At 36.0% G+C, this 17,993-nt stretch overlaps 1 protein-coding gene and 1 pseudogene across 1 annotated transcript; both read right to left on the bottom strand.

Annotated features, from left to right (window-relative positions):
- Nucleotides 1-1,405: 1,405 nt before the first annotated feature.
- On the bottom strand, nucleotides 1,406-6,160 carry LOC129894595 (pentatricopeptide repeat-containing protein At5g62370-like; annotated as a pseudogene).
- A 10,307-nt stretch (nucleotides 6,161-16,467) lies between these two features.
- LOC129894594 (uncharacterized) lies at nucleotides 16,468-17,084 on the bottom strand. Its single transcript, XM_055970290.1, has 2 exons — nucleotides 16,700-17,084; nucleotides 16,468-16,619 (listed from the first exon to the last, which is right to left on the bottom strand). The coding sequence occupies exons 1-2, from the start codon at nucleotides 17,082-17,084 to the stop codon at nucleotides 16,468-16,470; spliced, it is 537 nt and encodes a 178-aa protein (XP_055826265.1).
- Between the last annotated feature and the right edge of the window lie 909 nt (nucleotides 17,085-17,993).

Raw genomic sequence — 17,993 nt, 5'->3', positions numbered from 1 at the left:
AAAAACAGATTGGAAGAGAATTTGGAGATTCTGTCTCCAAGCAGGGTGCCCTAGCAGGAGGAATTCTGCTATGGCAAGGCCTCCATAGCGGGTAAGGTCTCGCCATGGCGGGCCAGTACGATTAAGAGAGGAGTCTTAGTCCACCTAAATTTTTCCCTCCATCAAGTGAGATGCTAATTATTCTAGGAATAAGTGTTGGTGTGAAAACTTAAGGAAAGTAGACTGGTTAGGCAGAATTAGTGGTTGTCCTAGTTCAGAAACTCCTCTATGTGTTAGAAGGGCTAGGCTTTGATCTATATTAGAGTTCAAAGCAGACCAACTAGAAGGGATAAGTATTAGGCTTGAGTGACAGTAAGAAGGTAAATAGGAATAATAAGAGTTTGTGCATAAAAGTTTGGCGATGTATTCCTCAAGAGCATGTTTTCTTCTTGTTGATTTCTTTATATTATGCGGTGGATATCGGGTTGACCAATGATGTCTACCAGTACGTGTTGTCTGTACTGGTACTACTCTTGCTATGCCACTTGGCATAGTATAGTTGCAGGGTCAGTGATGTTTCTTAGGTAAAGACGAAGATGATTCTCCAACAACTTCTACTCTTCCTTGTGGTGGGAGTGTGTCATTACTCTATTTATACTTTGATCTTTAGAAGCTCTTGTACCTACTTAGACTAGCTCCTTGGGAGGGTTTTCAGAGTATTTCATAATTAATTTAATTAGTAAAGAGATTTCTTATGTTTTCCTAACTTCCGCATTGACTTGATTTCAAAATTGGTGTAAGGGTTCTTCTATCTAGGCATTAGAGCAGGTGCCCGCATAGCCCAGTGGGTTGGATCGTGGCATTTAGTGTTTGTTTCGCCGTAAAAATTATTCTTCTTGGAGATTTCAATTTCAATTATTTGTCACCGAAAAAGAACTATGGGGCCATACAAATGGTAGGATCCTACTCCTACTGATCCTCCAAAGTTAGGTGAATGGATGATTAAAGATGCTCGGGACACCATCAATTTCTAGTAGAAAAATTGATGCTTCTTGATCCACCAGTATCAATTTGAGAGGGGATGTTAGCATGATGGACAGCTCATAGATCATGAATACATAGTGAATAATTATATATATTAATGTAACTATATAGTGTTGTATATAAGTGTAATCATAAAGATATGTTGTGGTCATCAAACATTAGAGTCAAGAGAATACCATACTATATTAGAAATTGTAAGCAAAAAAAACGGAGTTAATAAATACAAAGTTGGTGGTTTACAACAATTTACCAAAGGGAATTCTAAGGGTACATAAGCTACAATGTGCAGCTCAACACAAAAGTCCGTACTCTGTTGATACACACGGACCAGGGAGGGAAGCCCAACAATATCAGATCATATCCAACCTATACCTTGTGTTCATCATAAATCTTATTTCTTAAGAAGCAAATCATACATAAAATGAGCTTCGTGTCACTTATTTTCTTCAACTAGTATACAAATCAACAATTTAAGATTATGGCCACAAGGGACATATTTATTGGCAAGAATATCGTGGCATATCTTCAGTGCATGAACATTCCAATTATTAGCATAAAGAGAACTAAGAAGACTTTCATATGATGCCTTAGAAGGGGCCAATCCTTTTTTGAGCATTGTATATGAGAGCGATAGAGCATCCATGAGCCTTCCATGTCTGCATAGACCTCTTATTAAAGTGTTGTAGACGATGTTATCTAGAGGACAACCATGTGCATTCATTTTGTTGAAAAGACTAACAACACAATCAATTTCACCACTTCGTAAATACCCACCAATTAGAATAGTAAAAGTAACTTGATTTGGTTGGATGCCTTCATTTTGCATTGTATCAAGGTGCTTGTATGCATCTTGCATACTCTCTAACCAGCAAAACCCAGAAATTATGCCATTATACAAGTACAAATTTGGCATAAGGGGAGTGTTCTTCACTTTGTTTATCAGCCAAAGTGCAAGATATTTTATTTGTTCCTGAGAGCTAACTGAGATTTTCAAACCGGTTTCCTTAGGCAACATGAACAACATTTCCTTAAATTCTTCGAACCTTCTCTGTGGAACAAGCCCTTTCCCATCAAGTGACCTAATATTTCTAGAAACTTCACTGACCAAAGTAATATAAGTTACCAGGTCTCACACAATCTCACTTCTTTCCATCAAATCAACCAACTTAAATGCAAATTCAAACTCTCTCTTCCTTAAGAATTGTTTTATAACAGAAGTATAAAGAACAGTATTTGGCATGAAACCCTCTTCTATCATTCGATCGAGGTATACACAACCCTTCTCTATCTTGTTTTTTTTGAACTAACCCATTTATAAGAGCAGTATAAGCATAGTGGCTTGGTTGGACTCCATCTTCCAACATTTTATCGAAGAGCTCATGGGCCTGAATAGCTCGCCCATTTCTTGATAGAGCATTAATATTGTTCGAAACAAAGTTTTATCAGGATAAATTCTAGCGTCGAGCATTCTCCGGAAAACTCCACGGGCCTCGCCTATTCTTTTTTTTCTACCCAAACACCCAATGACGGAATCATATATAGCAACACTAGATGAAGTTCAACAGCATCAGCAACAACAGATTCTCCACAAAAACTCCAAGGCTGTTGGCTACTATAGTTCCATATACTTCCTCTCCTTTCAGCCTCCTTAGCTGGTAATCATGATACAAAGGCACACTTCACCTGGACCTACTTGGTACGACAAGACTAAAAAGAGCAAAGATGAAAAGAATTTCCCAGCCCATGCGAGATAGAAGTTTCGTATACTTGTTCTTCTTCAATGAAGCTATGTCTGGTATGTAGCATAGTTGGAATAGGACTAGTGTAGGTTACTTTCCGTTTTCTCATGGAAGGGGAGAGTCTCCCTCATTTATGCTTTCATAGTTGAATTGTACCGGGAGGAGTCCTCTCACAGGTTTACTGCTTTCTAGTTATAGTTAGTCTCTTTTTTGTATCGGGGATGAGTTAGCCGACCTTAATAGGTTAGCCGACTTATGAACCACCATAGGATCGGAGGTAAGGTTTATGTCCCCCTCCTTGTATTTTTATTTTGATTATTTATGTTAAGGCTTGGGGGTGTTGCTTAACCCCTGACTGTGCACGAGAGGTGGGAGCCTCGTGTAGGGTCTGTTCCCATAAAAAAAAAAATATATATAGCAACACTAGGTTTCAATCCACTCTCTTCCATTTGGTCCAGAATTTCTAGTGCTGATTGTATGCCACCTTGTTTACAGTATTCATTTACCATAATCAAGAATGTTGCTTGATTTGGAACATGACCTTGATCTTTCATAACTTCAACAAGAAACCTGGCATCCTCATGTAGTCCCTTTTGGTAAAGGCACTTGATCATGGAATTATAAGCTGACAGCGAATGCTGAAGAGAAAGGCTTGCCATCTTATCCATGCAAAGCTGAGCAGAATCAAGTTCTCCTCCTAGACACAAAAGCAATAATGTATATATTGAAAGCAACACTAGCCAGAGGTAAGTTTCTTGCCACAATTTCTCCCAAGAGACAATCAATATCAAGCATGATATCTGAAGTAACTTTACGACTGATAGGGCTAGGGATGTAAAAGAGGTCAATACCACAACCGTTCTTGGTAATAGCCCGCAAAAATGTGCATGCTTCTAATCTCTGACCCTTTTGGATGATTGTTGATCAAGGTAAAAAAACAGAACATCGTCAGGAACCAATCCAGTGTACAACATCTTCCTGTATAAGTAATCTACTTTTGCTGACTGATTCTCTTTATAAAGTGCAGAGACTAAAGCAGTATAAGAGTGAACACTGGGAGCACCATTGCATTGATTGATGTCATCTATTAGCATCAATGCAAAATCAACTTTATGGTCCTTGAAATACTTGACAATCGTGATTTGGTAACTTACTGCATCAGGTTCTAATCCAAATTCAACCATCTGCTGACGCAGCACCCAACCCTCGTCGAACATGCCCAAGTTTGTAAACCCATTTATCAGTGTGTTCTAAGTATACTTATCAGATTCACAACCCAACTTGAGCATTCTGAGAAATACCATCATAGCCCTTTTCATTTTCTGGTTCTTGGAATAGCCGTTGATGAGAGTCGTGTACATGACTTTATCCAAAACAAAACCATAAGACTCCATATCCATGCTCAACAATTGCGCTTCCTCAACTCTACCTCTCTTACAAAACGAAAGAACCAATGTTTTAAACAAACGAACTGTGGGCGGTACCCCTCTATCACACATTGCATCAAACATATAGAGAGCTTAATCCAAGTACCCACGAAAGCACAAACCATCAACTAACTTATTGTAACAACTGCAAGCGAGTAATACATCAGCATTAATAGCTTCCATAAAAACATCAAATCCATCCAAGATTCTATCTTGGCCACAAAATCCCTTAATAAGCGCATTACACGTGCTTCTGCAAGGCATCAACTTCATATCCACAAGTTTATCAAAAAGTAACTTAGCTTCCTCTAGTTTACCCAACTTACAATAACATAATTTCCTTCAATGTGAGGAAAGGTTCGAACGCGATTCACTGAGTCCAAATGAACTTCAAAAATAAAAAGGCAAACATTTAGTGAGCATAAATCGTCTTCAGCAGATTTTTCTTGGTTTTGAAAAAGAAAGTTACCGAGAGAGTTGGGGGGGGGGTGAAGAAGTGAAATAGGAGGTGGAGGCAGAGGGGCAAGTGATGTGGAAGCTGACGACGGCTGTGGATTGGAGTCAGAATCAGAATCGGAGTTAGAAGAACCGTCTGCGTATGAGGCTCTTAGCGCCTCCATATTACTCCTTTTGCTTTGCTCTACCTCAATGAATCCCCTAAGTACGTACGCCTCGCGGAACTCACAGTCACTGACTGATCAATCTTGTCCAGACTTCCAAAAACTTCCCATTTTTATCTTGTCCAGACTTCCAAAAACTTCCCATTTTTAATGAGTTTATGTTATAAAAATAGTATATACTCAACTTGGATGTTGAAGATGAACAATTAAGGGTCTGAAATGAAATATACAAAAATATTCAAATACAGACACAAGGACAGCTATAAACTTTTGTATTAAGAACTTATAAAAGCTCATTTTTTTTTCTTTTCCTTCCTTTGTTTCGTTTAAGATTTCTATATGAGAATATTTAAAGTAGTACTTTATGCAAATGGTTTTCCTTCAATCTCCCCTCTGGTTTCCCACTTTTTAATAATGCATTTGCTTCTCTTTTGATCTTATTTGGATGAGTGATCTCTTTTTTCTTGCTTTTCTTGAAAAACATTAAATATAAAAGAATACTGTAGAGTGTGATCCGCATTTCAAATTAACAAAATATATTAGGGAAGTTAAAAATCCAACCGAAAAAATGTTATTGATTTATCGGTAATGAATTACTATTTGGACGATTCATTTATGATAAATTTCTTTTACTGGGTTATTAGTTTAATAACGACTTAAGATTTTTTCTTAGTGGATTAACCGATAACCCGATAATAATTTTCAAATATCAAATTTACCCTCAAGTATATAAATTCACTTGACCTTAGAGTCTAAAAGATTGTGTTGTGTATATTTTACTTGTTCAGTTATTATTATTAGCTTATATTTAGCTTTGACTTTTCTCTTTTTGTAGTTAAGCATTTGAGTGCACTGCAATTTGATATAAGTTGACCATATGGGTCGTTATTAGGAGTATAAAATGTGTGCATTTGTTTGAGGTAAATATGTGGAAAAGAAAAGATAGAAGAACCAAAAATTCTTCATAAGTATCACGACCCAAGCCTAGGGTCTAGACATGACATGTCGAATAAGACACCCGGAGGTACCTCACTCAAGCCTCTTAGCATTCACTTAGCTTTTCATAAATAATGACATACAATAACAAGAGGAAATAAAAACATTTTCCATTTGGTAAGCTAAGAGTTTCCAAGGAGGCCCAATGGTACTTCTTTTTCTCCTTATCCCAACCCCAGAAGAAATCAGCAATAAGGCATTTAATTTGCTTCAAAGTAGTTATGGTAGATGTTATGTCAGAGAGTAGATGTATAGGGAGTGATTGAAGCACTGATTTAACCAAAGTGGCTCTACCCCCATAGCTTAGCATCCTTGTCTGCCACCCTTGAATTTTAGCAATCACTTTTGCAACCATACTAGTGAAATAAATGATCCTTTACCTTCCTATATACAATGGACATCCAAGTATGTCATACGACCATGAGTGCATTTGTATCGAGTGATGGACACCACTCTGTCAATAATATCAGTAGGTGTGTGAGTAGGAATCAAGATTTGGCTCTTGTCCTTATTAATAAGCTGCCCAGAAGCGTCCTCATACACCTACAGGGTCTTCATGATCAGCTGAAGGGAATACTTAGAGGTTGAGGTGAAGATAATTATGTCATTTGCAAAACTCAAGTGGTTAATTTGTGGACCCCTTTTCTCCATTTGGAAACCAGTGTACAAGTAATGATGATGAAGGTTGTTTAACATTCTGGACAACACCTCAGCACCAAGAATAAAGAGGGCAGGGGAGATGGGGTCTCCCTGTTTGAGGCTTCTTGTTGCGAGGAAAAAGACATGCCTACTACCATTGATGATGACTGAGTACCAATTGTTGGACATTATTCTCCATACCATGTCAATGAAGATTTCTCCAAAGCCCATCTTTCTCATGACTAGACAAATAAAGGACCATGAGACCTTGTCAAAAGCCTTAGCCATGTCAAGTTTAATAACCACATTATCACCAATTTTGGGCTTCTTTATGTTATGTATAATTTCTTGGGCCAACATAATGTTCTCAGATATGCTCCTTCCTTGGACAAATCCAAATTGATTATTAGAAATAAGTTGAGGGAGGATGGGAGCCGGTCTGCTGCTAAGGAGTTTGGAGATTATTTTTCTAGTAAAGTTGCTGAGAGAGATAGGTCTGAAGTCAGATAATCTGTTAGGATGTTCTACTTTTGGGAGTAGAACCAAACATGCATGGGAGATGTATTTGGGAATGTCATGGCCATTAAAGAAGTATTGAATCAGCTCTAACAAATCCTCACTGATGATGTCCGAGCAAACCTGGAAGAACTTGCCACTCATCCCATCAGGACCTGCAGCAGAAGTAGCACTCATAGAGAAGACCACTTTTTGCAGTTCCTCCTTTGTAGGTACCTCTTGCATCAAGTGATTTTGATTGTCACTGACCATTCTAGGAATGTAATTAACAACATCTTCATTGATCTTCTTGCTGTCTCCACTAAATATTTTTTCAAAATGGCCACAACAGCCTTAGCAATTTCTGCATCTCCTTGATTAATATTACCCTGATCATCTTCAATTTTATGAATATACAATCTTCTCCTTCTCCCTCTGATGATAGCATGGAAGTATCTGGAATTGGCATCCCCTTCTTTAAACCATTGGAGCTGAGTTTTTTGTTTAAGGATGGACTACTCTATCTTCAGACACCTGATGTATTGGGCATTGATCTGGTTCAACTTGGTTCTATTATCTTCTGAGTTTTCTCTGATTATTGTATCCTCATCATCTCTATTACCTGTTCTCTTCCCATCGTCTTTGTCTTTGTTTCTTCTCTTTTGTTGATTATTATTAACTTCATAGTCGTGATCAGATTTATCCAAGGGGTGAGGGGATGGGAGAGATAAGTCAATACCAGATTGCTTTGCTTGTTTCACATACTCATTACCTCCTTTTTGATACTATTTATTGTTTTTTGCTAGAATCTGATTTGATTGAGCATTATTTTGTTGCTCCTTATATCTTGGTTTTTTTTGAGTTTGCCATTCTTGTTGTTCCTCTTTGTCTTTGTTCCTATCTTGGTGCTGTTGATGCCTCCCAGCTTGGTTTTCTTTTGTATCTGCATTAGTTAGAGATATATTACTCTCAGGTTGTTGTGAAATGGTTAAGGGACATACCTGGTTTTCAGCATCTTTCTTGGATTTATTATTCTTTGCTTCTTCAGCTTCTTTCCTTTTTTTGTTTTCTTCATCTCTCCTCTAACATTGCAGCTTGTCATAGTATACCCTTGATGCTTACAATAAGAACAGTATTCAGGTATACCTTCATACTGTATAGCCTGCCATCTACCTTTAGTGTGATCCTCTTCATCAAATCCTATCCATACATGTGGGGGCCTTTCCTTGGTGATATCCATTTGTATCCTTACTTTTGCAACGCTGCCCCTAGTTTTTTTAAATGAAGCTGCATCCAGGTACAGGGTTTTACCAATTGGGGATAGAAGGGGGGTTATAAACTCTTTGTTGTAACAATGCCAAAGTAGTTCTGGTAGTATGACCCAAACTGGAACAATAGGTGTTTCCTCTTCAGGTCTGAAGGTTGGAGTACACAATTGAAGTCTCATAAGCTGCCCTTCAATATACATCTTTTGTTTATTCCATACTGAAATATTATCTTCCTCATTATCAAGGTCTATATAAATGTTCCTTGCATTGAAATGAGCAATCTTGACACCTCCAGTGAGTTGGGTTTGAAGAATAAAACTTCTTCTTATAAGCTCTATCTTGGGCATTGTATTGGTGAATTTACCTATTAAAGCATACTTACATCTAGAAGCAAGTTTCACAAGAAAGTCTTCCTTTTTAATAATTACAGCCGGTAAGCCCTGTCTTGTGGTGAAAATAGGAGATGAAATAGCAATAGGCACCTCATTTCTAGTTTGATTAACTCTCAGTCTAGTCGCATAAGTTTGTATAACTGTGAATGGATCTGGTTTCGGGACAGGACCTGTTTTGGAACTCTGGAACTGAGGTAGCTGTTTTGGATTTGTGGGAGATTTATCATTTGAATTATGCTTATTTGGTTGATAATGAGGGTTATGTTTATCAAAGTTGGAAGTAAGCTTGGTGAAATCATGAGGGAGATGAGTATTGGTAGTTGCTGAGGTGTTGTGATTAAGCTTGATATTGTTACCACACGTAGCAACCTCTCCACTATTGTCCTGATCATAAGTTTTTGGATTGACTTGGATTGAATTCCGTCTTGCACTTGATTATGATAGCCATCCATATTGTTCCTTTTCATTTCTTCAGTGTCGGCATTCAAATGGTCCGAGTTCATCTCCAATGAGGCAGTAACCTCAACCCCAATTGATATGCTCGAAGAGTTTAATGGTTCCACATTTGCTCTTTGTTCCACCATAGTCGACTGCATACCTTCAACACTTTGGTCTGAGTCGAGCCAAACTGTTGGTTGTGAGGGGTGTATCTTGTCCCTATTGACATTTTGGCATTGAGTTTGACCCTTTTTATTCATCGGAGCTACGTCGACCTTATCAAAAATCTGGTCACCGGTGAAATTACCAGTAGAATTGATCGAATTTGGTTGTGGAGAAAGTTCTTTACCAGGAGAACAACCCTCAATATCCAAATTCCTTCCAATATCACCAGAATTTGTTCGACTCTCAGGCAATTCTCCTGCTATTCTCGCAGAAATCGCCTGTTGTGATCCTTCGATTGGAAAGATGGAATGGGTTGGAATTTGGTGTGAAGATACCTCTTTAGAGACAGAATCAGCCTCATTACTATGAGTTGCATGAATGTTTCCAGTTTGTGACAAAAAGATGATCTTTTGTGCCCAGGCTAGCTGTTCCTGAGAAATCGCTACAGGGATCGCAACATTATAATCAACATTCGAGGAGCTAGGAATGGAAGTAGGCGTTGATTCCAGATGGGTTTTGTTCATGAGAGGAAGGAGCTCCTCTTGGACTAAGTCTGGTGGCCTGGGGAGCTACACCAGCGGCGTGAGGGCCATTCCGGCAGACCTGTGCACTGTTCACGCTTGTATTTTTAGAGAGAAGGGAGAGAATTGTTACCGTTAGAGAGAGAGAGAGTAGGTTCATTTGCTGATAAAGAATTCTATTGACTTTTTAAGAGATATACCTATGATTATTCAACTACTTTATTTGGCGGCAACTAACTTGTTTCATCCATTTTTTGGATTAAAAGTCTTAATTAAATGAAAAACATGAGAAATTATCAAAACTAGAGAATCCATTGTCAATTGTTAATCATGTATAATTCATATATAATCTTTAAAACTATTACCTAAAAGAAATAAAGAAAGACAGAAAGATGAAAATAATGAATGCAAGAGAAAAAGTAGAAGTAGAGGAACCTATGTCTTTTGTAAAGTTTGACCAAAAATATTACTTACATAGAATTGTAGATTTTTTTTTAATATAAGATAAAATTCATTTTATATAAAATAAAAATTCTAGAACCGATGTAAGTAAGATCCGCTACAACTAGAAGTCGATTTGGTACCTTCAACTAGCCAATTAAGAAGTCTTAGATGTACTAGCACTACATCTTTGATGCAGTTATCGATTCTCCCGATGCACTCATTTCAAGGGGGAGCAAGACTTCTAAGTTTTGTGGAAGAAGAAAAAGCGGTTCACCAGCCACTACATCTGTAGATCCCACCAAATCATTAAACCTGGCAACTGAGAAGCTCATTTCGGACAAAGAAAATCTATGACAAGCGGTTTCCAGCGCTGCTGGGCAGAAAGACATGCTGACATGAAATTTAATTGATTTAGAAGTGTTTAATATCATGATTTATTAACTAAATTAAATAAGAATTTTAATTATTTTTAAAATTATAAAATAAATATTATTAATTATGAGACCAAATAATTTAACTAACGTTTTACAATATTATTACAAATCAACAACTATTGAATGCACTGTTAGATCGTAAGAAAAAAATAACAATTTAAAAATAAATAAATAAATAAATAAATCAACATATAACAACTATGGAAGCAGTGTTAGATTGTAAGAAAAGGAATAACAATTTTAAATATTATCAAACTTTGAAAGTTTCTTTCAAACACGAAACTATGCGAATAAATGTATTAGGAATTTACAGTTATTAATCTTCTAATAGCTATTATATATTAGGACTTCTTAATATTTAGTTGTGATAATTAATTCAAGGAAAGAATTTGTACAAAATATAATTCTACATTGATTAAAATCCTAAATTTTAGGATTTGTTCAAAAAAAGGATCACTTTAGCAATTAAACTTTATTAGGAAGATAGTTTAAATTATAATTATATAAATATAGATAATAATTTGAGGAAAATAGTAAATGACGATTTTGTCTAAAACGAAGTTCTTTCAATGAAGGACAAAAAGTTCAATCAACATTTTAAGGGTATTATGCTTTTAATATAGTATTAGCATCTATAAACGTGCTTTGCATGTTACTCCCTATCAATTAATATACAAAAATTTCTCGATGACTAATCGGAGTCCCATCCCGATACCTCACTCGGGACTCGACCTCAACATTCGACACCTGAATCGAGACTCGATCTCGACTCTCGACTCAAGGACCTAATCCCATACACATCCCAAGACTCGATCTAAGATTCAACTTCTGACTCGAGATCTAATCCCGACATTCAACCCTAGACACAACTACACCTCGACACATGATACCCGATATTTATTCAGGATCCGACTTTTGATACCAACTTTCGACCTAGGATCCGATATGAATTATGGATCAGGATCCGACTCCGATCCTAGATTTGGCCCTATACCAGACTTCCAAACCAAAATCTGAACCTACCCAATCCTGACATCTGACATGAGAGCTGAACCCTACTTTTGATTCTTGATACGGCCCAACTTTTGACTCGAGAACCAACTCCAACATCAGATCTTGGATCTGACTGTGAATAGGGAACTAAACCTGACTCTTGACCTAGGATCTGATCATAAATTTTGACCTAGGACCTGACTCCAACTCTTGATTTGGGACTCGACGTCTGAATCAGGACTCGGCCATGAGAATCGGCTTTTGAACTAAAATTTGATCTTGAAACTCGACTCCGACGATCGACTAAAGACCCGCTCTAATACCTGACCTAGAACCCGACCTAGACTATCAATTTGAAACTCTACTCCAACACCCAACAGGAAACCTACTCTAACACCTAACTCGGGAGCCAACCCTGACACACAGACCCAAGATCTTACCTTGATTTATGAGTCGCAATTCAACACAAATTGAGATTCGACTCCGATATGACCTGGGATCAAGGAGCTGAGTCTCGAATCATCTTGAATTTACGAAAAAAGATTAATGACGGGAGGTTGTATCTTATTGAATTGTTGATTGATATTTTGCCCTATATTGAAAAAACTCTATAATAGAAAAAATTATCATTTACTATTTTTCTACAATAGAAAAAAAATTCATTTACTATTTTTTTCACTGGGTATGTTGTTGTTGTTATTTACTATTTTTTAAAATAATTATTATTTAATTATTATGCAAATATATAGGACTTTGAAATTAATTAAAGTTATAACTATTAAATATTTACTCATTAAGGATATAAAAGTCATTCAATATTTAATGGATATTTGGTAAATCAATATTATAAAGCGTGTAGAAATTCCTTACTCATGGTTTACTTGAAATAGATTTAATGTTAAGCTCATAGCAGTATTAATAGGATAATATGTATCCTACAATAAACTTTTTTTTTTGGTTTTCCACCTTATATCTGCTACCCACATTGAAGTCTGACTATTCCAGATTTGCGCCGCGTAGGGCCCCATTTGGAGGAAAGCATTCCATACCAAAGAGTTTTCCATATCCAGGGCTTGAACCCGAGACATTTGGTTAAGGAAGGAGCAGCCCCATCCACTGCACCACATCCTTTGGTGGTATCCTACAATAAATTTAGTCTTTATAGAAATATGTTTTATTTAGTCCTAATACAAAATTATATTTATACCCATTAGTAATTTTTTAGATGGAGAAAATTTTAACTTAAAAGGGCAAATAAGTAAATCAATTTTTAGTGAATATTTTAGTTAATCAACATTTATATTTATATTTTTATAATAATATAAATAGATAAATAGATAATATTATTTGAAAAGGTAACGATGAAGCATGTAAAATAATAGGAGTATTTAACTCCTACGTCAAATTAAATTGGGAGAACTTAAATGAACCCAAACCTTTTGGATAATCCAAAAAGGTGTGCTAAAAATAGTAAGCAAGCAGAAGTGGAAATTTTAGTATTTTCCTATTAGTAGGAAAAGAAAAATTGGAGAACTCACGTAAGAAGGGACAAAGAGGTCGGCTAAAAGTAGTAGTAGAAATGAAAAGTGAAAAATTTTAGTATGCTCCTACTGTTATAAAATAAACTAACTTCGCAATTTAATAAGAGATAGAAATCATAAGAGAAGAGAGAAAGAAGATAATTTTGTATGTGTATCGTTTTATTGCAAAAATCTAGCAATTTATAGCCAGAGGGAGAGAAAAAATATAGTGGGCAACTTGCCCACTTTAAGTGGGCCCCACACAAAAAGAAGCATCCATTAGTATAAAGTGGACAACCACTAATTCTCTAACACACCACCCTTGGATGTCAACGTGAAATGTGACTCATTAAAAACTTTACAAGAAATAATATATATAGTTATAGGGAACATCCATAAATATTGTGCCTCGTTAAAACCTTAATAGGAAAAATCCAGTGGGAAAAAGTCTAATGAAGGAAAAAGAGTACACAATTTCTGGTAATATGCTTTAAGTGCTGCCTCATTAAAAACCTTATTAGAAAAATCCAGTGGGACAAAACCTTTGTTAAGGGAAAAAGAGTGCAGCGCTTATTTTACTTCACCTGATGAAAGCTTCATTTGATATTTTGGAGACGACGCATTCCCATCTTATATCTTAGTTTCTCAAAAGTTGATGTTGGTAATGTCTTTTTGAATAAATCTGCAAGATTATCACTTGAACGAACTTGTTGTACATCAATATCACCATTCTTCTGAAGATCATTTTTGAACAATAATTTTGGTGAAATATGTTTCATTCTGTCTCCTTTTATGAAGCAATCTTTCAATTGAGCTATGCACGCGGCATTGTCTTCGAATATAATTGTGGTACTTTGACATCATTTTCTAGGCCGCATTTTTCTTTGATTAACTGTATCATCAATCTCAACCACACATATTCTCTACTTCCTTTATGAATTGCTATTATTTTAATATGATTTGAAGAAGTAGCAATAATAGACTGCTTTGTAGATCACCGGATATAGCAGTTCCTCCGAGTGTAAATAGAGAGCCTGTGTGAGATCGAGCTTTATGTGGTTCTAATAAATAAACTGCATCTGCATAACCAATAAGGTCTACACAACCTTTGTTAGTATAAAACAACCCCATATCAATAGTACCCTTTAGGTATCGCAAAATATGCTTTATACCATTCCAATGCCTTCGTGTTGGGGATGAACTATACCTTGCGAACAAATTAACAGAAAATGTTATATCAGGTTTGGTTGCGTTGGCAAGATACATAAGTGCACCAATAGCACGGAGATATGGTTCTTCAGGAACAAAAAGTTCTTCATTCTCTTCTGGAGGTCGAAATAGATCTTTATCCACTTCAAGTGATCGAACAACCATTGGAGTATTTAATGGATGTGTTTTTTCCATGTAAAATTGTTTTAAGATTTTCTGAATGTAGGCAGATTGGTGGACAAAGACTCTGTCTACTAAATGTTCAATTTGCAGAACCAGACAAAGTTTTGTCTTTCCAAGATCTTTCATCTCAAATTCTTTCTTTAGATATTCAATCTCCTTTTGGACCTCTTCAGGGATTCCAATGAGATTTATGTCGTCAACATAAATGGCGAGTATAACATACTCTGATTCCATTTTCTTAATAAAAATACATGGAAAAATTACATCATTTATATAACTTTCATTTATCAAGTACTCACTAAGGCGATTATACCACATACGCCCTGATTGTTTCAGACCATATAATGATCTTTGCAATTTTATTGAGTATATCTCCCGAGACTTAATTTTAATCCTTTTGGCAATTTTAGTCCTTCTGGATTTTCATGTAAATTTCATTATCAAGTGAACCATAAAGGTAAGTTGTAACTACATCCATTAGATTTATTTAAAATTTTTTATGTACAGCTAAACTGATGAGATATCGAAAAGTTATTCCATCCATAACAGGTGAATATGTTTCTTCATAGTTGACCTCGGGTCTTTGAGAGAATCATTGTGCAACAAGGCGTGCCTTGTATCTTACAATTTCATTTATCTCATTTTGTTTTTACACAAAATCCCATTTATAGCCATCTGGTTTCACACCTTCAGGGGTTTGGACTACAGGTCCAAAAATCTCATATTTAGCAAGTAAGTCTAATTCTGATTGAATTATCTTTTGTCATTCTGGCCAATCATATCTATATCAACATTCTTCGACGAATTTAGGCTCAAGACTTTCACTATCTTGCATGAGGTTAAGTACAATATTATATGCAAAAATATTATCAACTCTGATTTTTGATCGATCAAAATTTATCTCATCACTGGTAGAATTTATTGAAAGTTATTCATTCACTTGAGTCTCGAGTTCACTGATTTCTTCAGGAATATCAGGATTACTCAAATCTTGACCTTCTTCAGGAGGTTCTTGTATAGTATCATCTTTACTATTCCTCACGCTTTTTTAGGATTTTTATCCTTTGAACTTAATGGTCTACCACACTTCAGGCGTGTTTGGAATTCAAAAGCTATGATCCTAGTAGATGGTCCTTTTGGACATCAATTCGGATAGGCACATTCACTACAGGAATATGTGACTTAGTTATCCATTTCAAATTAGTAGATGCATCTAGCATTTGACAGTGTTTTGAGATGCGAAAAGTGAAAAAAAGCGACGGGGGCTCGCTTCACAGAAGCAAGAAGCGAAGCACATGCTTTTTTCATAAAAAGTGTTATTTAGTATAAAAATAATAAATAAAAAATATGCATAGATAAATAATCAAGAACTCAAAAGACTTAGATTAAAAAGTAAATATATAGTCAATAATCCTCATAAGTAACAACATATAAAGCAAATGCATAACCAAATCACAAAGAGAGCAAAATCCTATTCTTCAACAAGATCCTCAAACTCTTGAAGTGCCATCAACATGGGCTCTACACGGTCCTCATCTTCTTCCTCATCGGAGGACTCATCAACAAGAGTTCTATTTCTATTTGAACTTGAACTTGAACCTGTAGCTACTCTTTTTTCCTTGCCCCTTAAAGTACTCCCCCTAAAACCATAAATATTCTCCTCCACACCATAGGTTGTAGCAACATCACCATAAGTGAGACCTTCTCCTTCATATACTTCTTCATCTTCATGATTTTGGGGTGCTCCAATTAACCATTCATTTGCATCATCAATATTATCCAACAAAATTGGATCAATGGTATTGCGAGCATTGTAGCGATACACCAATGTTCTATTATATTTGATGAACACTAGATCATTCAGGCTTTTTAACTCAAGCCTGTTTCTTTTTTTATTATGAATCTGCATAGAATTCGTAGAAAGTAATTAATGGGAGGACTTTGGACAATTTATATACCATTTAATTTAGTAATAACGTAATATAGGTTCTCACATGTTCATACACGCTCCAATTTCTCTCGCAACCGGATGAGCTACAAGTTAAACTTTGCACTCTAATAGCAAATTGTTGCAAGTTTGGGACATTATGACCATATTGCATCCACCATTCAACTGTAGAAGAATTATTTTAAAAGTTAATATGTAACAACTTAAAAGTTAAAGCTCTAACAGTTAAATGTTGAAATGCTCACCTGGTGACCTTAAGGTTCTAGCTCTAATGGCCGACTCAATTCCAAGTAGCCCGTCAGCTTTCATGTACACACCAAGCTCATCCCCTATTTTGTATTGCAAAGTTTTATCTAGGATCATCCTCTCAACACATGCATGATATCCCAACCACACTTCTTCGGTTAAAGTCTTCATCTCATTATTTTTATAATAGAGCCCCGGGTTCAAAATATGTCCAACTGCATGTAAAGGTTGATGAAGTTGATCCATCCACCTTGCATCAATGATTTTGAAAACATTCATATATTTCCTGTCATCATAATTGAATGCCTTTTCAATACTTTCTTTGGCCCTATCCATGGCTTCATAAATGTAGCCCATTGGTGGTTTTTTCTCCCCATCCACCATACGTATTACATTAACTAAAGGACCACCAACTCTAAGTGCTTAAACAATGTCATTCCAAAAATATGGACCAATGATGTGTCTCGCAACTTCTTTCCCAAGAGTTTCCTTTGTATAGACACTTTCATTCCATTCAGTGGACATAAACAAGGTTCTCAGATTTTTCTTTTGCATATAAAAACTATGCAATGTCAAAATGTCTGTTGTGAATCTTGTCTTAGCAGGGTTTACCAAGTTTCTTTGCTTTGTGTATCTCCTCATCATATTCAACAACAATACCCTTTGATTGATATAAGAATGTATCTTAACAGCCTTACCAAAAACTATTCAAAAAAAATTAATAGTTAATAAGTAAACAAAACTAACATGAAGATTAAAAAATAACATTAAATATTAAGACTCAAGTTCACCTCTAGAATACAGGGCCTCTTTGAAAATGTCACCAAATATCTAGTTGACACAGTGAGCAGCATAAGGAGTCCATAAAATATGCGGGAACACTCCCTTCAATATGTCACCCATTTTTTTGTTCTCACTCGCATTATCAGTCACAACTTGTACCATATTTTCCTTGCCTATTTTCAAGATAGTCTTCTCAAACAAGTTAAATATCTTATTAGAATCAGTAGAAGAGTCACTAGCATAATGAGATTCAAGGAACACACTCCCTTTTGGAGAATTCACCAAAACATTGATGATTATTTTTCCATTCCTTGCTGTCCAGTTATCTTCCATAATGGAACAACCATACGTTTTCCATTGAACCATATGATCTTCTACAATTTTGTTTGTCTTTTCCACCTCTTTTTTAAAACAACGAACTCTTACCTCATGATAGGTATGGGGCTTCATTCCAGGGCCATATTGGCTTACTACTTCAATGAATTCACCAAAACATTCAGTGTAGTTAAC

This window comes from Solanum dulcamara, chromosome 7 (genome assembly GCF_947179165.1).
Source record: "Solanum dulcamara chromosome 7, daSolDulc1.2, whole genome shotgun sequence".
Classification (NCBI taxonomy): Eukaryota; Viridiplantae; Streptophyta; class Magnoliopsida; order Solanales; family Solanaceae; genus Solanum; species Solanum dulcamara.
Note: the sequence above shows the minus strand (reverse complement) of the source record. Positions and strands in the feature narration are given on the sequence as shown.

Bases quoted from the DNA above. Each gene is read 5' to 3' on its own strand.
- LOC129894594 (XM_055970290.1), bottom strand. From the start codon at position 17,084: ATGGTGGATGGGGAGAAAAAACCACCAATGGGCTACATTTATGAAGCC. The intron at 16,620-16,699 runs GTGAGCATTTCA...ATTCTTCTACAG, and splicing joins TAGAACCTTAAGGTCACCAG to TTGAATGGTGGATGCAATAT.